The sequence below is a fragment of the Peromyscus leucopus genome, chromosome 14 (assembly GCF_004664715.2).
Source record: "Peromyscus leucopus breed LL Stock chromosome 14, UCI_PerLeu_2.1, whole genome shotgun sequence".
NCBI lineage: Eukaryota > Metazoa > Chordata > Mammalia > Rodentia > Cricetidae > Peromyscus > Peromyscus leucopus.
The window spans coordinates 10,193,332-10,219,549 of NC_051075.1; the positions used below are offsets into that span (position 1 = coordinate 10,193,332).

The 26,218-nt window shown below is 43.5% G+C and overlaps 1 protein-coding gene across 1 annotated transcript; it reads right to left on the reverse strand.

Moving 5' to 3' along the window:
* Positions 1-1,961: 1,961 nt before the first annotated feature.
* On the reverse strand, positions 1,962-12,018 carry LOC114695093 (heterogeneous nuclear ribonucleoprotein A3-like). The gene is given in 6 exon segments (XM_028872295.1): positions 1,962-2,450; positions 2,453-3,111; positions 6,440-6,499; positions 7,027-7,161; positions 8,532-8,599; positions 11,837-12,018. Coding segments are annotated over 6 exon segments (1,593 nt in total).
* Between the last annotated feature and the right edge of the window lie 14,200 nt (positions 12,019-26,218).

Here is a 26,218-nt window from a genome sequence, read left to right on the forward strand (position 1 = left end):
GGCCAAGCATTCATAACTAAAAAGAAGTCTCCATGTCATGATTTGGGAGCTGGTTGGTGGCCCAAAAGAAAACAGTTACTGCTGCAGTTACTTTCTTATTTGTTGAGACAGGGTCTCTTACTTGAACCTGAACTCCTAAGTTAGTCTAGCTAGCCAACTAGCCCTAACTTCTGTTTTTACTTCTGAGTGCTAGGATTGCAGGTGGCTGTCATGTCCTCCTGGCATTTATATGGGTTCTGGGGATCCAAACTTGAGTCTCCACAGAGACTTTCTTGATTAAGCAATTTCTCCAGCCCCAGAAGACTCCTTCCATTGCTTGTTCATGGGTAGCGTCAGTTCAGTCAGAGACGATAGTTCTCCTTATCCATGGTGTCGCTTTATGGGGCTTCAGTGACCCAGTCAACTGTGGTTAAAAATATTAAGTGGAAAGCATCCAAAAGAAACAATTTTACATTATGTGTGATTCTAAGTAGTGTGCTGTCCTCACCCATCTGCTCAGAAAGTGACTCTTGCCTTTGTCTAGCACACCTACATAGATAACAGGCCTGACTTTCACTTTGTGGTGCTGATGGAGTAGTCAAATGCTGTCACAGTGTCCACTCCAGTCACCTCACTTCCTTTCATCACATGGACATTATTCCAAGAAGAGAGGTGAGTGCTACGCAATACTGTTCTTTGGACAGACCATAGTTAAATATCTTTTGTTATAGCACATTATAATTGTTCTAGTTTGTTAATAGTTTGAGTTTAGCATTGTTTGCAACAGGATCTCATGTAGCCCTGAACAGTGCAGTACTTGCTACATAGCCCAAACTCTTGAACTCATGGCCATCCCCCTGCCTCAGTCTCCTGAGTGCTGGGTTACAGGCACATGCTACCACATCTGGCCATATTACTAGTTATCACTGTTAATATCTTACTGAATCTAGCTTAAAAATTGAACTTTATCATAAGTATGAGTGAGTAGACAAAAACACGATATGCAAAGGGGTTATTATGATCTGTCATTTTGATGATGGATTGAAGGTCTTGGGACACATTCTCCAGGGATAAGAGAAGACTATGACATCACAGTGTCATATTTAAATGGATCAATTTCCATGATCAGTTCTATTTTACTGAACTGTCTGTCTACACCAACACCTTGCTGTATTGAATAGTTTTATAAATTTTTGTATCCAGTACCACAAGTAACCACTTTCTGACTCTTTGTAAAGCATAGAAGGCGTACATTCTTCTGCTAATGGATGCAGGACTTCAGAATCATTAATTTGAAATTTCATTTGTTTATTTAGACTATTATTTTACCACTGTGTGTGTGTGTGTGTGTGTGTGTGTGTTTGTGTGTGACTTTTGAGATCATTTGAAGGTAATCTTAATGCTATTAAATTTACAAATATGCTAATTTTTATTACCCAATCCTGATTATCTAAAACACACATTGCAAACACAAATATCTATTCTCTCCACATGTCAGTGTACATTCATAATGGTTTTAGAAATGGGGATAATGGACTCCCCTTAAATTACAGAGCTGTAGGTATTTCCTTATAGATAACTTTAGCAAAATCCACACAAAATAGAAATTAACAATGATCTTCTTTACTTGTTAACCCACAAGAAATTACCTTCAAAACTATATTTTGTTAAAGTTTCTGTGCTAAAATATAGAAAAACTGAACTATGCCAATAGTGAAATGTTAAAAATTTCCTTAAGTTTTTATTCCTGGTACCACTACCACAATTTACAGGGCAGTATACCTGATGTAATGAAAAGAAAAAGAAAAGTTTACAACAGATGAGAGGCCTCAGGAATGTCCATCTAATTGACACTAGAGTGCGTGAACCAATACTGCACTTGTTGCAAACCGTGGCTGTGACCGTCCTGAGAGGGAGGGCTTCCTGTTCGAGCTGCAGTGACATTTCCGACTGTGGATCATCGTTCCTTCTGTGTCAAATTTTTACAGTTCCTCTGGTGCATTTGGGCCGACTGTCTCAGGGCAACAGGAATGTTCCTGAGAACCCCTCCTTCTCCTGCCAGGAACTGTGGCCCTTTTCTGCTGTTTTGAAAACCTTCTGTTGCCATATCCACCATTTCTACCACCTGATCCACAGCCACCACCACAGGGACGGCCTGAACATCTTCCATCTATACTGCCCCTCTTCATGGGCCCATGATTTGGTTGCTGTTGTCCACTATAATTTCCAAAATTATTATAGTTCCCACCGCCACCATAGTTTCCTCCACCAAAATTTCCTCCTCCATTGTAACCACCATATCCTCCTCTTCCACCATCATATCCACCATCTTGGTTTCCACATCCCCGTCCACCACCACCACAGCCTCCTTTGCTACTGTAACCAGGACCACCACCATAGTTACCACTGTCCCCTCCAAATCCATTATATCCACCATCACCACCTCCATACCTACCTCTGCTGCCACCACCAGACCTCCACCAGAGCCTCCTCTTCCACCATGACCAAAATTATCTCCACCACCTCCAAAGTTTCCTCCACGACCCATAAAGTTGCCAGGTCCACCTCCACGACCTCTCTGTGATCTAACAGGCTGCATCTCTTGTTTAGAAAGGGTCCTTCTAACTTCACAATTATGCCCATTAATAGTGTGGTCTTCCTGAAAAACAGTTTTATCGCCTGTGTCATGATGATCAACAGTTAGAAAAGCAAATCCTCTCTTTTTTTCTATTCTGCCTATCATAACTTCTATCTTGCTATACTTTTTGAAGTAGTCTCTCAGATTATAGTCTTCTGTATTTTCTTTAATACTACCAACAAAAATTTTCTTTACTGTTAAATGGGCACCATACCTTACAGGATTCTCTCTAGAAATGGCTGTCTTTGGTTCCACCACATATCCATCAACCTTGTGTGGCCCAGCATACATTGCTGCATCCACCTCTTTAACACAAGGGTAGGTCACAAAACCAAAACCCCTGGCACGTTTTGCTTGGCGCTCTCTCATTACCACACAGTCTTCAGGTGTGCCCCATTTCTCAAAATGTTCTCTTAAGCTATCATCTGCAGTTTTGAAGCTCAGTTCACCAATAAACAGCTTCCTCAACTGATCTGGTTCCTTTGGATCATTCCCTTCTCCTTGTGATGGCAGTGACAGCTGACGTCAGGCTAGGAGCGGCCAGGTGGTGGGTCTGCCTCCATTTTAGACCAGCACCATGGTGTATTTTAGGTCATAATTGTATCATCTTTTATATTAGCAAACCTGTAACTTTTAACATCTCCATCTCACTTGGTGATAAAGGTTTGGAGCAAGACAGAGCCAATTTTTCTAAAAGTCTCTAGTGGGGAGAGATCATTAAGTTATCTGATGGCAATGAAATTATTTGTGAGAAACAATGAAGAAATGACGAGACTCCCAGCTAAGGAGGTCCAGGCCTCTTAGGAACCTGTAGGTGACAATTGCCAGCTGAACCTCTCTCAGCTGAGTTCCCTATATCTAATATGAGCAGTAATAATAATAGTAATTCAAATAGTAATCCAAAGGAGAGAAGCAAATCTCTTGGAGAGAAACAACTTGGGTAATGAATTTCAGGATCATGCCAAAATGATTTATATAGTCTTTTGTGCTTTCATGATTGATAATAAAAGATGTTAATCTCAAAGGATAGAGTATTAAAGAATCTACCACTCACATAAAGAAGAGTATTTCTTAGAACTCTCAAGACCGTTGTTATTGATGACCTCCCCTTATATATGACAGGCAACTAAAGACCAGCGGATAAGAATGTCGTTAAATGTCTGCCCCATCCTCCTGGATTTCCCACTGGGCACTGTCTGCCCCCCCCTCACTGGGAAGACGTGTTTCTCCTCCCATCAGAACCTGTACTCTCAACCCTTCATTTCTTTTCAGTTTGCTACATTAATCCTCATTTGTTCTAGAATCATGCCACCAGCTCTCCCTTCAGCATCTAAATAAGCTCAAATAGCCCATCTTAAGCAACACCAAGCAGAAAAAACCATCTCCCTTTGCTCTTATATCAACTGACAGCGCTCTTTCCGCCTGCTTTCTCCATAGACAAGCTTCTTGATGGAAGTCGCATTTGGCTTATTCACTTGGTCCCCAGCAGTTGTCCCAGCATGCACTCTGACTGAGATGGACCTAAAGATCCTCCAGCTTTGTCTGGATTTCCACGTCATCACCGTTTTTATTCCTTCTACTAACTGGAGTAATATAAGTGTAAAACACTGTTCACGACTCCTTGAGTCCAAAAGCACCTGTGTCCTGGAACTTGCCCCACAGTCTGCCCTCCGGGTGTCCTTACTCTCTTGGGTTCACATTCTTAGTTCTTTAGGGGGTAGCTCTTTCTCTGGCATGCAGCTGTGGTCCTTTGTGTTCTCACCCCTGGTGAGCTGTACCCTACATCTGTATCCATGGTTTTCTAATGGCAAACCCAGCTTAGGTGGCCTGTAAGCATAACCATCATCTTTCACCCCCTGGGACTTCTGCCATTGGTTTTTCCCCTTCTCTTGGCCATGATCACACACCTCCGAGTTGTCTTAGAGTTCTCAAGCTTCATGAATGTTAATAAAGTACAGTTATAGTCTGAATTTCACTCCCCCATTCCTTTACCACCTTCTCTGTGTATCAGTTCTCACACCACTTGGGGGCGGTATTGAGTCCTGTATTACGGTATGTTGAGGTCCTAGCCCGGCACACTTGTGAGTGTGTGTCTATTAGAAGTAGGCTCTTTGCAGGTCAAATGGGCCGCACTGCATTAGGGTCAGCCATAGGCTAGTGGCTGGGATCTTTAGGAGAAGAGAGGAACTTATTAGAAACACACAGAGAAGAGTGGATGATGCTGGAGGCAGCAGGATTGTTGCTGCAAGACAAGGAACTCCAGCACCTGCCCAAAGCCAGAGGAAGCAAGGGCAGATTCTCCTCGGGTCTTCTCTAGAGGAAGGGCTTGGCAGGCATTGGGAGAGACTAGATCCTGTTGTCCTAAGCTGCACGGCTTGGAATCCTCAGTCTGTGCTAGCCTCAGGAAATGACTCGATATTTCTCACCTATAGCATTGGATTACTGTGCTAGCCCACGTCTTCCCTTCCCTCGCATGGTCCCTACCACAAGCTGCCGAGTGCTTTTCCCAAAAGGAATGTGTCATCCCGTGATAACTTCCGATTTTGACTTTTCCAAGCCTCCATTTCCTCCTCTGTAGCTATATGACTTTTTCATAGGGCCATTAAGAGGATTAAATGAGAGGTACATGTGATAGTATGATAGCATGTTAAACGAGTAGGGCATTTCCAGTCTTAGCTCAGGTTGATGTCAGGAAGGCCAGCAAGAGTTCTAGAATACCGCATGCCTCTGCATACAGAAGCAATGTTGGGCATCGACCCTCCCCAACAGAATGTCCCGCAGTGGTGGAAATACACCTGTTACTGAGTGTGGCAACTCTAGGCACACATGATTATTGAACACTTGAAATGTTAGTGGAACTCGGGTGTAGCTAGAAGTTTTCCTGTGTTCCACCCAGTCCACAGCTGCTCAGATCCAAGTAAACACGCAGAGGCTTATGTTAATCAAAACTGTTCAACCATTAGCTCTGGCTTCCTACTGACTAGCTCTTACACTTAGACTCAGCCCATTTCTGTTAATCTATATGTCGCCACATGTTCCATGGCTTTGCCTGTGTGCCATTACATGCTGCTTCCTGGACAGTCTGCCTGACTCAGCCTTTCTCTTCCCAGAATTCTCTTTATCTGTTTATCCCACCTACACTTCCTGCCTGGCTACTGGTCAATCAGTGTTTTATTAAACCAGTGTACAAAAGCATTATCCCACAGCACTCAGGTACTACATTTGTGTTTTAATTGTGTTTGTGTTTAGGTTATTGAGCAAGTATCTTGCTATGTAGCCCATGCTGACCTCATACTTTAAAAAAAAAAAGGTTTCTGTATTTTTAATTATGTGTATATGCGTGTGGATCTGTGTGTGGATTTGAGCAGGTGCTGGAAGAGGCCATCAGGTCCACTGGAGGTGAAGTTATGTATGGTAATGAATCCCAGGCATGGGTGCCGAGAACTGACCTCTGGTTCTCAGCAAGAGCAGGAAGCACTCCATCTCTTCAGCCTGATAAACTCATCTATTCCATGATCCTGCCTTTGCCTCTGCTCCTGTCTCTTTGTTGCTGGTATTGCAGGTATGACCACTGTTAGGTCTCAAACCCAGGACTAAGGTAAACTGAGGTGCCTATTTAATGTATCAAAATGGGCCCGGCCAACAGGTTCCTCCAGCATCCATCCTATAACAGTCCCTACCTGTTACAGGGCGTGGCTGGCATACCCATCCTCTACCCTGAACTCTCTAGCTCAGGGGTTGGAACATCCTTCTGCTGTGGCTCTTCCCTAGATAATCCAGACATTTTGGCTACTGGCTATGGGCCCTTTTTTAACCCTTTACCCTCCTGACCTCTTGTTCTCCTGGTCTCCTGGCTCTCCCATCTCCCCACCCCCTTCTCCTCTCATGGTTCAGGGTCATGTACACTCTGGACTCTCCCAGATGTCCCTGCCTCTGGCTATGCATTCTCTTTTATCTACAATAAACCTCCTCCACCACACCTAAGAGCAGTCATGGCCTCCTTTTTAGTTTTTGGTTTCTTTTTCCATTCAACCACCACACCTGGCAAAAACTACATTTTTTAACTTAATCTAAATTTAAATTTACATATTGTTAGTTGCCACCATATTGAGCAATACATTTCTGAAACAGAGGCCGGGAACCTTTTTCTATAAAAAGCCAGATGATTAGTATTTAGGCATGCAGGCCATACCGTCTCTGTTGCAACTAGCCGCTGTAGCTTCAAAGGAGCCACAGTCATATGGAAATGAATGAGCGGTTCCTTATTCAGGACCATTTTATTTACCCAAACAGGTGGTGGGCCAGATTTGCCCTGAGGCCAGAGTTTAACATTTCCCCCTTTCAGACTATTCATGTGAGTAAGCCAAGCTGAGAAAAACCTAAGACTAGTTTTGTCAGCGCTGACCCACTATCTTCCCGGAGGATAAAGAAGACGTGAGTGAACCAGGAAGGGCGGGCGCAGGGAGGGCTTTGGGTCTGCCGCGCTGTGCTGATGTGTTTGTAGGAGAGTTTACCGCCAACAGACTGGGGTGGAGGACTTCTCACTGAGGCAGAGTAAGAAGAGCTCAAGGGATTTCAGAGAGCTTGGCAACTGTTCTCTGGAACCCAGAGAATGTGGGGATGACTCAGGATGACTCATGTGTGAGTTTAAAGATAAGAGGTTGGGTCTTGATCTGCGGGAGAGGCAGTAGGGAGATCCACTCTGTGCTTCCGTTTCTAGCGGTTAAAGGACTCGAATTAGTACCGAAGACAGCTCGCCTGGCTCATCCTAACTCCTCCAGGAGGACCGTTAAATGTGCGGTAGACGCCAGCAAAAACCTGAGGCTGTCACCTTTCCTAATGGGAGAAGTCAGCAACTGACAGGAAGGCACTATGTATGACAGGAGAAAGGTCGCCATCCAGTCTTTAGTGTGGGATCTTAGAGGACCACGCACCGGTATCTGGCCAGCTCTGGACTCCTGCTGTGTGGGAGGAGTCCTAACTTCACACCCTGACTGCATCATTCAAGTCAGACTCACTTCAGCTAACTCCTTTATACCCTTGGAAGGGTTCAGTGTGGTACTGATGACTGAGAATGAAGTGACCGAGAAAACCCTCCCCTCCCCCTCTGCAGGTTGTTTCAATTAGGAAGTGGAGAAGGGCTTTTAGATCTGGAGTTTTAGGATTTCATGATAAACAAGTTTTATCATTTCAGAGTGACCAAGGAAGCTGTAAACCTGCTGAAACATTCACTTAGGGCAGAAGCAGGTTTTCTTCAGATCAGGGTGACTGAGGAGGCCTGGAAGCCTCAGAGATCTCTTCTGCTATGCGAGTAGACCATCTACACATGAAGATTTCTTGGAAAAGGCTCAAAAAGTGTTACTACTCCATTCCTTCCTAATGGATCTGTCACTGGCCCTTCCTAAGCTCTCTGTGTAGTGTCCAAGCTCCTGGGGGTTACATGTTATCCATGTGAGATCTGAGCCTGAATTCTTCATTTCCATCTGTCTAGAGTCCTGGGGTCCTGACCCCAGTCTCCAAGAAGCTTCAACTGCTGTTCTTTCTTTCAGGACCTTGACTCTGTGTATCAGGCTTCCTGACACTCCCTGCCTACCTCTCTCTCTTGCTTATTGCTCAGGACTCATCCGAATTCTTCCTCAAAGCCTTCCAGATAATCTGTCCTCTCCCTGTGGCTGGATTACTCGACTCTCCATTCCCCAAGAGCCTTGCACAAGCCTCCATGAGCATTTGTCACTGGTGTGGAATGATTGTGTATACAAGCATGATGCAAGTCAGTCAGGAGCCTAAAGTCAGGCTCGTGTCTTGTTTATCATGGTAGCTGTCTCAGTAGACAGTCTCTGAGTGGTTGATGAATAAATGAAAACCATTTGGACTTCGCTTTCACAAGCAGAAAAGGAATGGATATGTGGGAGACCTGCGACTCCCGTTATCAGTATATCATAGCCATGATGTATCTGTTGATGTTTGCACTGCTGTGCAATCCTAGAGGAAAAGGGAAACCCTTAAATATTAGAAGTACACAATTGTTGGAGGTCAGATTTTTTTTTTGTAATAACCAAGGTAGAATATTGCCTCAAACCATTTTTCCATTTTGTTATGAAATACTTTCAATCTGCAGAAAATATATAGACTAAAACAATAAATATCACATACTGACTATCCAGCTTTTTCAGACCCTAGCATCAGATATTTTTATAAGGAATAAAACAAAGAGTTTGTAGTGTAATGATATGTATTCCCCTCTCTGGCACATTACCCTTCAAAGGTCACCACCGTGCTGAATTTTGCACTGGTCACATCCTTGAATATTTTCTACTCTTTGCAACATATGAATATATCTGTAAATAAGTCATAGCATTATTTTCTGTTTGAACTTTTTAAACAAGTGATATTTACCTTGTAGCTACAACTTGTTCATTTGCTCAGTCCCTTCTCTTCAATTTTGATCTGATATATGGTATCATAATACATGCAGTGTCTTCACATAAGTACTGCACAGCATTCCATTGAAGAAAATGCCAAGCTTACCTACTTTCTTCTTGACCAACCTTGGATTTCCTTTCCATTCACAATGGTGCAATAAGCACTCGTTTTTCCAATTTCTTTGTACATAAGTGGCTACAGTGAAAGATTTTATCAGCTGTATTTCTTATGTTGATAAATCTTTTTAAAAATATGTGTATATCCATCATTCCTGCCCTGCTCCCAAGCGGCAGCTGAGAGCAGGCACCCGTTCACTAACCTCTGCGTACATCCGAGGACCAGCACCGCAACCTCCTCTGCCCTCCCCAGAACTACCAGAAGAAATACCATTTCTATCATGTCCTCTCCTGACCCCAGCTCTCTTACATTGCTGAGGGTGAGAATGAGAAGATCTGGCCAAACCGCAAGATCCAGACGACGTACCCCACTGACCTATCACCTCTCTGGCTGTGAAGCATTCCCACCTGTGTCTTGGCCTGGTTCAGAAGCTGATGGACCAGGCTCCTTGAGCCATGATAGAGATCTTCATGGCCAACTATGTCTCCCTGCATGTCGGGAAGAATAACTGGCTGCCCTGCATCTCTATTCCCACATCCTCAACTTTCAGATCAGTGAAGTGGAACCCAGATGCGATGCAGATGGGGAAAATGTGTAGGCAATGAAATGGTACCTCATGCAGATGCTCAGAGCCTGGCGAGGCATGTTTATTTCCAGGTGCTTCTCCCGGCCTCCCAGCAGCAGCTGAGAGAGCACCAGGAGCAGAAGGTCTCCATGCTGGAAAGACCCACATAAGTTTGCCTGCAGGTACTCCCAGTCAAGACCAGCTCCCAAACAGCCCACAAATGCACCAGTTAGGATTGATGAAGCATCCAAGTGATTTAGTCTTTGAGTCATATCCTCAGCTCCAATGATCAAAGCTTCTTATCTTAATTTTTATTTTATGTGTATGGATGTTTCACCTGCAAGTATGTCTGTGTACCACTTCCGTGTTTAGGGCCCCAGGAGCCAGAGAAAGGAATCAGATCCCTTGGAATTAGAGTTACAGATGTCTGTGAGTTGCCATGTGCCTACCAGGAACTGAACCCAGGTTCTCTGGCGGAGATTTAGTGATCTTAACTGCTGAGCCATCACTCCAGACCCTGTTCAAAGCTTTTTAGCTGAAGTCCCAATATCATGAAAAAGAGATCAGCTATGTTACCATGAGTGCCCTATCTGAATCCCTCACCCAGAGAATCTATGAGCACAATTGATGGTGGTAGGTTCATGCTTCTGAGTATGTGTGTGTGTGTGTGTGTGTGTGTGTGTGTAGGGAGTTGAGACAGTGTCTCATTATATAGTCCTGGTGACCAGAAACTCACCTGTACACCAGGCTAGTTGTAGATCTCGAACTCCCTGAGATCTGCCTGCCTCTGCCTCCTGAGTGCTGGAAATAAAGGCTCTCCCTACCATGCCCTGCTAACTGGAACACTGATTGGTACCCGACAAGAGAGTAACTTTATAATATCTATTAGATGCAGAATAAATATATTGCATTGATTTTAGGGCCAGGCGCTGGTAGAAGTATCATAGACTTTGAGGGACATGAAGTAAAGTATTGAAAGAAGTTGAGAGAAATATTAGGGGAAGGTGGAGAAAGGAGGCCCCTTGCTAGTTCCATAGAAAGGCAACCTGTGAGAGTATAGAAAATAGAGATGAGCCCTGATGAACCCTAATGAGCCCCCTGGACTAGAGAGAGAGATTTCTTCCTTTTCTATCCCTTTTCCTGCAGACACGCCCTAGAGTCTTCTCTGGGGCTGGAGATTGGCACTGACCTGCTAATCTTGCTACTTACTGAGCAACACTCAGGTCTTAGAGAAGATTTCTATGCAGAATAGTGAAGGTCTCTCCTGGATTTGACTATTGGTCCCCAATAAAATATAGTGGAGCAATGCCCTCACGATCCTGGACCTCAACCCTGAGCCTGGTATTATAAAAGGATAGGGCTTTGTGTGGGTTCTTTGCAGTCAGCACCCTGCAATTCCCCACAGGGGAGGTCCATTAACACCATGGCATGCCAGGTAACTGGCAGTCTGAAAACCTGGCGACAGATTCCTTACTGCTTTCTCATTAAAAGGTGGAGTCCTGTAGACTGAGTGTTTGTAGTTCCTAGTTCCCCACCGTGGATACCCCAGATGTCCAAACATAATCTCCATTGGGAGTGATGCCTTCTGGGAGGCAACTGCTGTCCTTATGTGACAAAAGCAGAGAGTGCAGCCCCCACAACTCACATACGATGTGACCACGCCACAGTGAGCAGCTGGGTACCTACAAGCTGAGAGAAGAGGCCTCAGATGAAACCTTTCCCCTGGAACCTGGATATCTTGGGCATCTCACCTGGAGGCCTGTACCCACAAAAACTGAACTGGTAGAGCCACTGACTCTCTGGTTTTGCTACACAAGCCCAGGGAAGCCACTGTGGTAACAGTTTCTACTTACTCAAGCTTTGTAGCAAGTGCCCAGAGATTGTCTAAGTCTGGGGCACAAATGGAAGGAACAGTAGGGAAGATGAAAGCCATCAGTAGACAAATGTAAAAAAAAAAAAAAATATGGGCCAAGCAATTTATGACAAGAAAATACTTAACAATACAGCTGTTCAACCTGGAGTAGGAGAAAACTGTCCTGTGCCAGGAGTATTTCTACTGACTCTATTTAAGAGTGAATCAAAAGCCTCAGAAAGACAGCTGCGCACTTATTTACCATCCTCTTTCCCTTTGAGAAGTGTAAGGATTGAGTTTTCTGTACTGAAAGTACTTCTGCAAACACAGTGACCAGTCCTTAAATTCAGTGGACTTCCTGAAGAAACGTGGTAGGCACCAAGCCCCACAGCGGTACAGTGCAAGAAGGGCCATGGCGCTCTGTATGCCCAGGGAAAACGACATCGCTAGTCTAAGGTGGGCGGAATAAGACTGTTTTCCTCAGAGAGTCTAAAGGTATGAAGAAGAAGATTGTGCTTGTGTTTGCTGAGCCCAAATGAAGATCTAAGAGAATGCCGGCTACTAAGAGGTACAAGCATTTGAACTGGGCATGCAAAGAGAAAGAGCCAAGTGATCCAGTTCCACACTGATTTTCTTACAAAGATAATTAAGTCACTAGGTTTCAGTCACTTCAAAAAATATGCAAAAATTGAAACAGAAGAAAAAAAAATCTTCAAAATTTGCAAGTCAACAAATTTCAAGATTACGAAGTTGAATTTATTCTACCAATTATCATAAAGCTTGTGACAAAATGAAATAGATTTGGACAGGGATTCCACTCAAGTGGAAGCAAACTAAAAAATAAACAAAAAGGTCAAAAGACTCTCGACTTCAGTAAGGAGGCTGGGGGCGGGGTGGAGAGCAAGGCAAGATCTCACTCCTGTGATGGTGTCCTTGGTTGCCAAGTTGACAGACCCGGGAGGAGGGAACCTCAAGTGAGGAACTGTCTCTATGAGTCTGGCCTGTGGGCATTGTCTTGGTTGATGATTGGTATGGGAGGGCCCAACTCATAGTGTGTTAAACCACTGGGCGGGGTTCCTGGGTTATATAAGAAATTTGTCTGAACATGAGCAGGGGAAGCAAGCTAGGATGGCAGTGATTCTCAACCTGTGGGCCACGACCCCTTTTGGGTGTCGAATCAACCCTTTCACCAGGGTCATCTTAGAACAACATCAGAAAAGACTGACATTTATATTGTAATGCATAACAGTAGCAAAATTACAGCTAGGAAGTAGCAACTAAAACAATTTTATGGTTAGGGTCACCACAGCAGGAAGAACTATATTAAAGGGTCACAGAACTAGGAAGGTTGGGAACCACTGCTCTCTGATCTCGGCTTCTGTCCTTGCCTTGCAGGTGTCTTGAGTTCGACTTTGACTTCCTTTGATGATGGACTGTAGCTTGTGAGCCTAGTAAGCCCTTTACTCCCCAATTTTGTGTTGGTTATTGCTTTATCAGAACAGCAGAGAACAAACCAGAACAGAAATTGGTTACCCAAGACCTGATAGGGTGCTTGCTGAAGCTGGAAGAATTTTTTAAATACAAAATAGGTAACAGAGAAAGGTAGTTATAAATATCTTTATTGTGAAATATGTCTTCAATCCCAGCACCTCAGAGGTAGAAGCAGATGGATCTCTGTAAATTCAAGATCTGCCTGGTCTACATGGGGTGTTCCAGGACAGCCAGGGCTACACAATGAGACCTTGTCTCAAAAACAAACAAACAAAGAACCAGCTAAGGCCATGTGACTAGTTGCAGAACTGAAGATTGTAACTGACATGAGCTTCCCGTCCTATAATAAATCTAATCAGTTCTGTCCTTTTAGAGAACCTTGACTAATATAACCCCTACCTATATCTATGGCAAAACCCAAATAATGAGTTGATAAGTGCAGCTAGAATGTGAAGCAACTGGAACACTGAAATCCTATGTGTGAGACTAAAATCAATGCTTTCTGTTGCACAGAAATGTTATTATCTGTAATGAATTTGAAGATGTGGCTGCTAACATTTAGCAGTCATGGGGCCGAAGAGATGTCTCAGTGGTTAAGAACACTTGCTGCTTTTGCGGAGGATCTGGGTTTGGTTCCCAGCACCCACATGGTGGCTCACAACCCTATGGAACTTTAGTTCCAAGAGATCCAAAACCCTCTCTGGCTTCTGAGAGAATTTTTCTCTTGGGGTTCTCTAAACAAGCAAACAAAGTACTCATAAACACACACACACACACACACACACACACACACACACACACACACACACACTCAGAAGCATAAGCCTACCACCGTCAATTGTGCTCATAGATTCTCTGGGTGAGGGATTCAGATAGGGCACTCATGGTAACATAGCTGGTCTCTTTTTCATGATATTGGGACTTCAGCTAAAAAGCTTTGAACAGGGTCTGGAGTGGTGGCTCAGCAGTTAGGATCACTAAATCTCCGCCAGAGAACCTGGGTTCAGTTCCTGGTAGGCACATGGCAACTCACAGACATCTGTAACTCCAATTCCAAGGGATCTGATTCCTTTCTCTGGCTCCTGGGGCCCTAAACACGGAAGTGGTACACAGACATACTTGCAGGTGAAACATCCATACACATAAAATAAAAATTAAGATAAGAAGCTTTGATCATTGGAGCTGAGGCTATGACTCAAAGACTAAATCACTTGGATGCTTCATCAATCCTAACTGGTGCATTTGTGGGCTGTTTGGGAGCTGGTCTTGACTGGGAGTATCTGCAGGCAAACTTATGTGGGTCTTTCCAGCATGGAGACCTCTACTGGGAGAAGCTTCTTCGTGGTGGCTCCAGCTTCTGAGAACAAATATCCCAGCAAGCAAGTTGTGTGGTCTCTCATGTCCTAGTGTCAGAGGCTATTTTATGTCACTTCTGCTGAGCTCTGATGTCAAAGCTTTTGAAACCTTCTCACGTTTGAGGAAAAAGTTAGAGTTCAACTCTCAATGAGAACAGTATCAAAGAGTGTGAGGCCCACACAATATCTCATTATCAAGTTTGCCATATTGAGCAATGGAAGCCTTCCGAACTTTCTTTACTTAAATAGCACATCTCTGAATCACAGTGTTTATTTAAAGTCTATTGGACTGTAATGAGTGGAGTAAGACACTGGTTTGGAATTTCAAGTGAACAATAAGTGTCATCCTGTGGCTGGGGAAACAGATCACATACCTTTAAGAAGCTGCTGAAATTACGTCTTGACTCAACATTAACCTCAATAAAAATGATATATTACTTGGGGAACAATTGTACTTAACCTTATGAAGGAAGATCAATGCAATTAAAATGATGATTCTCTCGAGGCTGCCATATGACTTGTGTTCTCTCATGTGAGGTTCTTGAGTAAAGCAAAACTCTCAGAGAATTTGGACCAGATTAAATTTGATTGCCAGAATCCACTTTTTTTTTTCTAACCAAGAGTCAGTATGCAAATGCTCAGCATGGAATATTCTAGATCTGACGCCTCCTGTGGATGAAAAAGATCACAGAACTTTCTTCTCTTAAATTGCATTTAAGACTTTGGAGTTGGGAAAAAAAAAACCTGCTGTTAAGAATTTTAATTGTAATTTTACTATTAGATATTTTCACTTTTTTAAAAAATACTATAACTAGTATTTATCTTTTTAAAATTTTATTTCAGGGAGAATTGACAGTGTTTTCTTTGTATTTAGAAAAATATGTGCTAGAAAAATATAGCTTTCTTATAGCAGTTTACATCCTTTGTAAACTATACCTGGAGCCTTTATTTTATGAAGGAAAAAAAATTTAAAAGCCATAGGTCCATCTGAAAATCACTTCCATTAAATTGTAGCCCGTGAGTTAAACAATGAGATTCTCTACACAAACAATCTAAGTCAGGTTTTGTTGTTGCTTTTATTTGTTGTGGTTTTTAATCCTTCAAACTTGGGAATTTTACCAAACTAAAAATGGGTTGTGCAGTCGATAGAAACTGTCTGGTAAGAGGCAGACAATTTTGGAGTTAGCAATCATAGGCACAGAAATTGACAAAATGTTATTATATGTTTATGAAATTTGTTTTTAATAGATTATAAGATCTAATAATTTAAATCATATAGCCCTACTAGTGTGTGTGTGTGTGTGTGTATGTGTGTGTGTGTGTGTGTGTGTGTGTGTGTGTGTGCAGTCTTGCATTAGTTTATCTGATTATACCTCAGGTATATGGGTAATTCTGGATTTCATAAACAAGAAATCAAGGTTTCCACCATGTTCACACAACTGGATTCAAAATTTAAAGTCTGGCTAGCCAAAAAATTAATATAACTCCTCCAATACACACACACACACACACACACACACACACACACACACACACACACACCAAAAAAAAAAAAAAAAAAAAGCCATGAATAAAAAGAGGAAATCCAGGGCATATGAATGCTGGAAAATGACCGAACACATAAGTGATTCCAGAAAAGCTCGCATCAGGCGAGGGAAAGACTTCCTACTCCAGGGCCCAGGGGAGCCATTTCTAATTAATCAGCCTCTCCTGCCAGGTCCCTGAGCATCCCCCAGTGCCGAGCTCCATGCAGCGTCTGCTTACTGTTTGGCACTGGCTGCAGATGAAACCTATCTGCCGTCTCCAGTGAAATGGCCTCAGTGAGCCAACACTGAAAACGAAGCCTGGGCACAACTAATGTGATTTTTTTTTTCCCAAGATGTGCAGCAAATAGGAATTTCAAAGCAAAGCTGCCCTGATACTGAGCCATGATTGCAAACTACTGAGAAAATTCCAGCAGGCTCCCAGAGGCAGTGATGAGTAGGGATGAGTGACGGGGTGACTGGGTCTCGATTGCTGTAACATCCAAGAGTTTACATCCACCAGATAGGGATTGTGGTAACTGTTTCTCAAGGTTGTTACGAAGATTAATGGAGAAAGAGCATGTAAAATACTTAAAAAGAGGCGACGGCTCTCTGTTGGGTCCAGATCCAGGTCACGTGACTTTTAGAGGTGGCTAGAGATGCAAAGAACTTGTAGGTGACTAGAAGAGGTGAAAAGTTGAGGGAAAAAGTTACCTGCTGCAGGTAAGTGAAAAACTGTGAACTCCCTTTTGACAAAGTGATTATCAAAGCAACAACCCAGTCATCCTAGGGCAAAATAGGACAAAACAACACCAAAGAAGCCTAGCATGGTGGCACACATGCCTGAAATCCCCGCACTCACCAGGCAGCTGCAAGTTCAAGGCCAGTATGGTCTACATACATAATGAGTACCTGGCCAGCCTGGGCTACAATGCAAGATTTGTCTCAAAAAAAAAAAAAAAAAAGTTATCAATATTTGAAAGACAACACCAAGTGCAGTGACGATTCCTAGTATTCACCCTGGCACATATCAGCACCTCCTTCAAAGGGACAGAGCCGTTCAACTCACAAAAGGTGGTCACCAAGACCAAGGGGGGGGGCGCTTTACCAGGAGAAAGGGCCTTGAGGTGGGGGGCCATTAGAAAGGAAACAGCACACTGTGTTAAAAAAAAAAATCTAAGACCTTAAAAGAAAAGAGATGCACCGGGCGGTGGTGGCACAGGCCTTAAATCCCAGCACTCAGGGAGGCAGAGCCAGGTGGATCTTTGTGAGTTCGAGGCCAGCCTGGGCTACCAAGTGAGTTCCAGGAAAGGTGCAAAGCTGCACAGAGAAACCCTGTCTTCCTTTGGGTGGCAGTTTGAAGGAGAATGGCCCCCACAGGCTCATATATTTGAATGCCTAGTCAGCAGGGAGTGGAACTGTTTGGTAGGGTTAGAAGGACTAGGGGGTGTGGTCTTGTTACTGGCGGTGGGCTTTGAGGTTTCAAAAGCCCACACCAGGCCCATTGTCTCTCTCTTACCCTCCCTCTCTGTCTACAGATCAGGATATAGCTCTCAGCTACTGCTCCGGCCCCATGCCTACCTGTCTGCTGCCATGCTCCCTGCCATGATGATCATGGACTCCCCCTTTGAAATTCTAAGTTAAATGCTTTCTTTCATAAGTTTCCTTGATTATGGTTTCTCTTCACAGCAATAGAACAGTAAGTAATACACCATGTGATTTAGTCTGCGATAGTCTAGTAGCAAGGAAAATGGAAGAGCCGGATAGTGGGTAGTAGCTTAAATTAGGATCTGTAAAAGCCATAGCACAGAACAGCTTCTTAAGTCTGCATCCCAAGGAGAAAGCTGCCAGGGGAAAGGGTGGGCGTAAGGGTAGGGATATGGCTTGATTCCTTCAGGCTGTGAGATTTGGTTTATTAGAGGTGTCTCAAAGGCACATATCTGTGATCTAACAGGAGGGATTGTTGGAGGCAGCCAGGGCCCAAGACTTCTGCTCTGCATAGATAAAGCTGCTTCCTGAGCAGCTTAGAGACTCATAATGTCTTCTTTATTTTTAAAGTGAACTTGGGGTCATGACAGATACTGACTATTGGTTTACGTAATTGAAGGGTTAATGGCGTAAATGCCTCTGGTGGAGTGAGACACTTCAGAGTGGAGCTGATGTGACTGGCGACACCTGTGGACTGTTAGGAACCAGAAAACCTCTGATTGGAGCAGCAAACCAATGGATTGATATCTGCCACTTTGAGACTGCAGGAGAACTAACCTGCAGATGGACTCTCCCAGCACCCTTCAGCCTCCCAAGCCCCCGGGCCATGTCCATGCAATCTCTGTTCCCTCAAAGACTCTGGCATCCTTCCTTCACTGTTCTGATTAAAGGACTATCTACTTCTAGAGAGGCCAGTTCATTCTTTTATTTCCATATGGGCTTGATCAATCCCAACCTAAGAATACATTCTGTGTTCTGTGTACATCAATGAAATAAAATACAATGTAGATGGGATAGCAGCGCTACACACACATAATGGCAAAAGTTATTAAAAATATTGTGTGAGGGGAAAGCGGAAAGCTGGAGAAGAGCTGAACTGCAAAGTGAAAACAGGAAGGAGAACGGTAAACAATGAAGGGCAAGAGAAAATGCAGGAGTCTTCTCAGTCCAGAGCCCAGGCAAGGAGCAAGAGTGTAAACAAGAATGTGAGGATTCGGAGGATTCAGCATGATCATTCCCAACAATTACCAGACCACTTAATTTGTCCATTCAATTGCTCGATCCCTTTAATTAAGAAACAATTCACTCTTCACAATTTAGTCCCTTTGATATTTAATTAGTGCTTCCTATCTGTAAAGGGTGAGTACTATCAATCAAATTGGAATAGCAGCGATGTGGATTTCCATGGAAACAGCACAGAGGTAGGTCCTCCCATGGATGGTCCACTCTAAATCTATAACCATTACCAAGCAGGAGTTTCTTTTCAGCTAATATTTGCCAGCTACTTGCCTACTACACATCATGTAGCTCAGAATCAAGCAGGGCAGTCCCTGTTTTAAGGTAAGTACATGGGGAAGAGGTTATAAACAATGTTGAGGAAGAGAGGGAATCACACATTCCTCTTCACCCATTTCAATGGTCCTAGTGGAATATTCCTAGAACATAAGATAGATTAGTATAGAAAAGCATAGCACATTTTTTTTATTCAAAGTTTTATGTGAAATAGAAGCCTTTAAAAATGACACAGAGGCACAGGGAAAACTGCACAGTCTTGAGTCACTAACATCATTGGCCAGTGATGGGCCCCTGGACAAGACTTAACAGAGCAGAAAGATTCCCGACACCTGGTGATGTAGCTGCTACCACTTTGCCAGTGTGAGGCGTTGTCTTAGTTAGGGTTTCTATAGCTGTGAATAGACACCATGACCACAGCAGCTCTTATAAAGGAAAACATTTAATTAGGGCTTACAGATCAGAGGTTTAGTCCATTATTGTTATGGTGGGAAACATGGCAGCATGCAGGCAGACATGGTTCTAGAGAGGTAGCCAAGAGTTCGACATCTGGATCAGCAGGTATTGTGCCCATGTTGCAAGACCCCCGAGCAAGACCACCACAGAGCTGATATCTGATGCGAGCACATGGGAGTTTATTAATAGCAAAGCAAGCCTGGGCTTGGTCTGTGTCTAGCATTAGACACAGTGGGTAGAGGAGGATGGCACCAAGCACTTGCTTCAAGGGGTTTATATAGGAAAGGTTTACATCTAGAGAGTTACATATCTTGGGATTGGATGAGGGGGTTAAGAGTGAGGTAGTTCTTTGAAGTTACTGGCTGAACTATAAGCGTGAGTTTACTGATGGCTAACAGGATGCAGGGTATCTACAGAGACATAAATTTTTTACTCCCTATATCCTGTTTTTGCTGAGCCCAGGATATATACATTCAGATTAATTGTTCCAGTCCTGTTTTCCCATGAGTTCAATCTCTGGTCAGTTGAGTCCATTACTCCATATATCTTTTTTTTTTTTTTTTTTTAACCAAGTCCAGGATATATAGATTTATTGTTCCAGCCTTATCTTTACACCAGTTCAATCTCCAGTCAACTCTAAAACTGCTGGTCAGCAAATACCTTTGGTGGGGAGGTGGTTGGTAGCTCTCAAGAGAGCTACTGATTTTTCCCTTTCACAGGCAGCAGGAAGAGAGTGAGCCACTGGGTCTGGCTTGAGCATTTGAAACCTCAAAGCCTACCCTCAGTGACATGTTTCCTCTAACAAGGCTACACCTACTCCAACAAGGCCACAAACAATGCCACTCCCTATGAGCCTATGGGGGCCATTTTTATTCAAACCACCACATTATCCATGTGCTTGTGTCTGCGTGATGCTGGCAGTCATATACAAGTACAACAAATGCATGTAGTATAGCACATGGCCCTTCATAATAAAGGGCTGTGCTCATTACTTATGTATTTAACACACAGCACTCGCCTAAAGTTTGGTATAGAAACCAGAATTCCACTTCCTCCAGGTGGGTGACAGAAGGTGAATGTTTCAGCCATAAAATTGAGAGAGGTCAGTCTTTCCCTTCTCTCTTTCCAGATAGACCCTCACTGGAGGGATCTGGCCCACAGCTCCCCGGAGGCCAAATGTGTGCATATGTGTACATGAGGTGTGTGTGTCTCTCTGTGTGTGTGTGTGGTATATTTACATGTTTGTATATGAGAGCATGTGTTTATAGGTACAAGTATGGAGGCCTGAGGTCATGTCATCTTCTTTAAATAGTGTTCCATCTAATTTTCCTATGTATTATGTATATATGGGAGGTAGAAAGGCCTGCAGGTTAGGCCTGTAGGAGAAGCAGCAAGTTCAGTTCATAGCTGAATTGCTCAATTCCTGGGTGTTGAAGACTAGAGCCCCATAGTAACTTCTAAGGTTAACTGGAGTCAGAATATGCCAACAATGGCTTCAGTGAATTACTTAGAATAATAATTTGAATCCATTAGCCCTGAGATGAGATGAATACATTTAACATTGTACCAAAAGATATACTAGGGAGAAATATGCCAACAAATTACATGGTTATAAAATTATGCTATCAGATAAACAAGCTCAGTTCAGATGTTCTTGCTTCAGAAAAACATAAAAACTAATAAAATGCAAAACATAACCGATATTGCTGAAGTTTCTCAAGAAGTCATCCAGCAAAGGAAATGTGCTTCTTCGCCAAGGCACCCAAAAGCTCTGTGGAGAAAGACCCCAAGTAAATCCACTTACCATCCTGTGGCCCGGATGTGTTTTCTGGTTGAACTTCATAGAAAAATAAGGTTTTTAATACCCTGAAGCTCTTTCAGGAGACAGAGAGCAAATAACAGATTTTAATCTCTGTAACAATTGACTTTAGTGTAGGCGGCCAGTCAGCACCATTAGTATGAATTTAAACAAAATTAAACTGAGCCATGAAACTTAATAATACCTTGAATTTCTAGATCGTTCTGCTTAAGATAACCCCTTTTTCCTCCAGCACTCCCAAAGCCCGTTATAATATTCAAGGTAAATCATAAGGTTCACCAATTGCATCCCACTTTTTCTCCCAGAAATTTTTACCAGCATTTTCATTCACGATAATCTTTTGTAATTACATACTGATTTCCATATAAGGTCCTTCAAGTGTTTTGCAAACATTAATTAAACTCCGCAATGCCCCAGCAAGGGAGAGGGCCAGCTTTCTAGCCAGGAGTCGTCTGCATGCTGTGAGGGTGGTTGGAATAACATTTGTTCCTGTCACTCAGAGTCCTCACTTAGAGCTTTAACCTGTGGGAGGAGAGGGCGTGCTGATTCTGCCAGAATTGCAAATGACACCACCATGCCTCTGCTTGCTTTGAGGGAGGTGGGGTGACTTCTCCTGTGAATTTACTTGCTCTCTTACAGAGGATGCAAAGATATTTTTAAGTTTAACTCTGAATAACTGATGTGAGTTTTATTACAATAACGTTTTGAAATCCATTTGAATTCAGTGTTCTGTCTAACCTCTACATAAATATTGCTTTAGCAACAGCATTAAGCTCTGTGTGGCTGAGGCACCTGAAAATGAGAAATTATCATCGATGGAAGAGTTAGAGAGGTGCTCACTTCTACACACACATGGACCATCTCCTACCTTTTAAGTGTAGAAATAACACTTGAGCTTAAAGAGCACAGGGAAATGGAAAAATGAAGAGAGGAAAACAGACAGCCCTGTAGATAGGAGCCAGAGAGATCAAGCTGTTTAACAAATAAACCAGAGAGATCAAGATGCTTAACAAATAAACACGTGTTCTGTTAAGCCAGCTAAAAATTTGCAAGGAATTTTTTTAAAGCAATCTCCTTTCAAGCATTGACCTATACCTTATTCCATTTATGGGTCAGCAGCACGGACTGCCTTACAGCGTTCTGATGGGAGAGCTGATGTGCCCAAGCCCCCAGTACAGTTTGGACCGCTGATGCTCGCAATTAATATTATGTTCAGAACTCTAGCCCTGCTCATGAAGCTCAAGTCGGGGTACTATGTATGATTTTTTGGTTCTCAACTCTGACTGTACCCCATAACCATTTGAGGAATGTTGATGCAGTTGAGCATTAAACTTTGGTGCAAATTCTTCATACGGTTTACATGAAGGAATCACTTGAAGTCAGTTCAAAGCCATCCTGGGAAACAGGTAGATAGTGGTACCTTGAAATAAATAAGCGAATAGTAAATGTCTTTGGGAATGAGGTGCTTGTGGGAATGTTAAGTATCCTGGGTGATATTCATCCATAGCCCCCCGAGGGTGGGGAACTGTGTAACTTCTCTGGAGTCAAAGTCAGCCTTCCTGGCCAAATAATGTCTATGGGGCCATCGATTCTAAGTCAGGTCCTCAGCCCAAATCCAGAAGATGTTCACACTGCCCAGAAGATGCTCACACTGCCCAGAAGATGCTCACACTGCCCAGAAGATGCTCACATTGCCCAGAAGATGCTCACACTGCCCAAAAGATGCTCACACTGCCCATATCCCATCAATGACTCCCATCTTTGCCATGTAATAAGGAGCTGATTGCTGGCTTGAAACATTTGCCAGAAATGGGGGAGGAACCGGTAAGCCTGTTTTCATTCTCAAGGCCAATGGGTGTTCTGCAGGAGTATTGTCCTTGGCTCTAGTACCCATCTCATTCCAGATGCCACATTCCATGATGATATTGCAGGTTTGGCCCTGAGAGGCCAGGGTGAAATATTGCAGAGGGGGAATCAATGAATCTAGTTTCAAGGAGCAGAAACCTAATATATATTTATATGCGCAGATATATAGGCCAGTGGATCAAGAAATCCATTCTGTAAAAATAGCTTGCAGAAATATTATAAAATAGGCCAGCTGAGAATTCCCCAAAGATGGAACCTAGGTTAGCATTTAGCAAAGGAAGACATTTCATTTTTCATTCCTATCCCCTAGCTAAATCTTTTGAAGAGACAGATTTTCAACATGGATTTAAGAGAGGAAGAGGCACAATATTCATTGTTTGGGAAGGGGTAAGATTGTGCTCCAGCCAGGTTTGATATCCTGATATCTTTAGATAGTGCCACTGAAACTACACTAAGTACATATTGAATCACAATGAGGAAACGACTTCCCTTTGTTTCTGTTCCCTTTGAATCCTTCTGATTACACCAAGATAAATATCTCTGTTTGTTGTAGGTCTTAGCCATCTTCCCGGAACTTGACAATATCTCCTTTTAATAAAGAATGAGGAGGCCAATTTTAGCAGCTAGCATTTAAAGATAAGCTTAGTCTTCAGTTGTATTTATTTATGCCGTATCTTTTATTCATGGCTAATGTTCTTCAATTTGTATTAGTGATTTAAAGCTTCCTTATAATTACATTTGCTTAAGAAAATACGATGTGCCGGATGGTGGTAGTACACATCTTTACTTTCAGTACTTGGGAGGCAAAGGTAGGCGAATCTCTGAGTTCGAGGCCAGTCAGGACTACAGAGTGAGTTCTAGGACAGCCAGGGCTACACAGAGAAACCAAAAAGGAAAGAAAATGTGATGTAATGTAAAGCAATAATACAGTGGGACGTAGATACATGTAACAAACATTCTAAAGGGGAGGTGCTACTTTACCTAAAAATGTATCCATCTTTTGAAAAGGTGAGCAAAAGAACATTTTTGAAACTATTAAGTAGTGAACATTTTGTTTAAGAGACAAACTGGCCTCCAATTTCTAGACTCCAAGCAATCCTCCTGCCTCAGCCTTACAATTAAGAGGCACGAGAAGCATGTCACATTGTGGCACCGATAAGTAATCGATGTACGCATTTCAGTTCTGGGAGCAAACACAGGAGCCCTGTGCTTACTAGTCAAGTTCTCTGCTAATGAGCAACACCCCAACCTCAGACAATCTGTATTTTAAATCTAAATGCCCTTTGATTTATTATGCATATATGTCCCTCATTCTGTTTTCAGATGGAAGCCCTTAAGAATGTCCAATTTAACCACATGGATTACCTAGAAAAGCTTCCACTTGCTTCTATTAATCACACTGGAGTTTTTAAAAAACCACCTTTAAAATAGGCTTTCTAACGATGAACAGCCCATCAGCTAGCAAAGCTGGTTGGACTGTATCTGCTTTGTGCCCACGTGGCCAATGTCCAGGTTGAGTCACGTTGTTGGAGAGGGAGAAGGAGAGGGAAGGGGCTGGTTAAGGAGACATGAAGGGGAACGTGCTAGTCTGAGAGTATCTACTGCTGTGACAAACATCTAGACCAAAAGGAATTTATGGGGGCAAAGGTTATTTCAGCCAATCCCTTGTAGTCCATCTTCCAGGGACGTCAGAGTAGGAACTCAAGGCAGGAACCTGGAGGCAGGAGCTGATGCAGAGATCATGGAGGAGCGCTGCTTACTGGTTTGCTCCTAGTGGCTTGCTCAGCTGCTTTCTTACAGCATCTAGAACCACTAGCCCAGAGATGGTCTCACCCACAACAGGCTGGAACTTCCCATATCAATCACTAATTAAGAAAATGCAAGGCTTGCTTGCAGTCCAATCTCTGGAAATATTTTCTCAATTGAGTTCCCTCTTCCCAAATGGCTCCAGCTTGTGTCAAGATGACAATAAACTAGCCAGCACAATGTTCGACATTCAACCCGTACATGCAGGAAAACTTTACAAATTAAAAAGAAGTACTTTGGACGGTAGTACCCCGCATAGGTAATAAGTCCACTCCCAGAAGCCATAAGGTTTTTAAGTGAGAACCCCAGTGCCTGAGATCAGCTATGTCCCTGCGAACTGGTGGTCAGTGAGGAGGCCCCTGAGACAAGATGGGAAATTGTCTCTGCTGTTGGATGGTAAGACCCTGTTGCTGAAGATACCATGGAGTTTGGTTGCCGTACATCGAGAAGTCAAGCTGGGCCTGGGCTGGACGCTTCCTTCCTGTTGGCTAGCTTTCAATGGTGCCAGAACATGCCGTGCACGCGGTCAGGGAGAACCGTCAGCAGCAGTCTCCTTTAGCATGGATCTCCACTAATCTGCCAGACGCGGTGTGCCCACTAGTGCCAGCAGTAGCAGGGTTGTTTGGGAGTAACCAGCCGCTCCATGATTGCATTTGCCGCCCACTGAAGAACAGGGAATTTTTAACTGGAAACTCGTCAAAAGCCGCTGGTGACGTCACTGGCCCCAGCGGGGAAGCTGCTGTTTTGTGAAGCGGGCCACTGCTTTGTGGGAGAAGCTCCTCTCGTTGGCAGGCATCAGCTACTGCAGACCTGTAGCTGGTCTAAGTGCTGGAAGTAAGTGACTGTCGAGTGCTCAGGCCTCAAATGGGCGTCTACATCGCCCCCCTCTAAGGTTCAAGGAACATCACCGAAGACGGATCAGAAATAGTGTGGGAGCCTGATGAAGGGGTGCTGTGGAATGCTGTCTTCTGGGGGTGACATGGCCATCGCACTCCAGTACTCTCAGCAGCTGTGGTTACCTGAACCAAATCTGCCCAAGAAAAACAAAAACACCTCAAATAGGCTTCCTAGGGCTGGCAAGACGTCTCCGTGAGTAAATGTGGACCTGACAGACAACCTTCAATCCCCAGGTCCTGTGGTGGAAGGAGAGAACTATTCTCTGACCGGCACACATATGGTATAACACACAGACACCTGCACCCACACACGTATCAGACTCACATACACCAATAATGATAAATGCACTTAAAGCAGGTTTACTAGAGGTAAACAGCCGTTCAGTTACCTAAGTTAGCTGAACTAAATCTGCTTCATGCCTATGTTGTCCA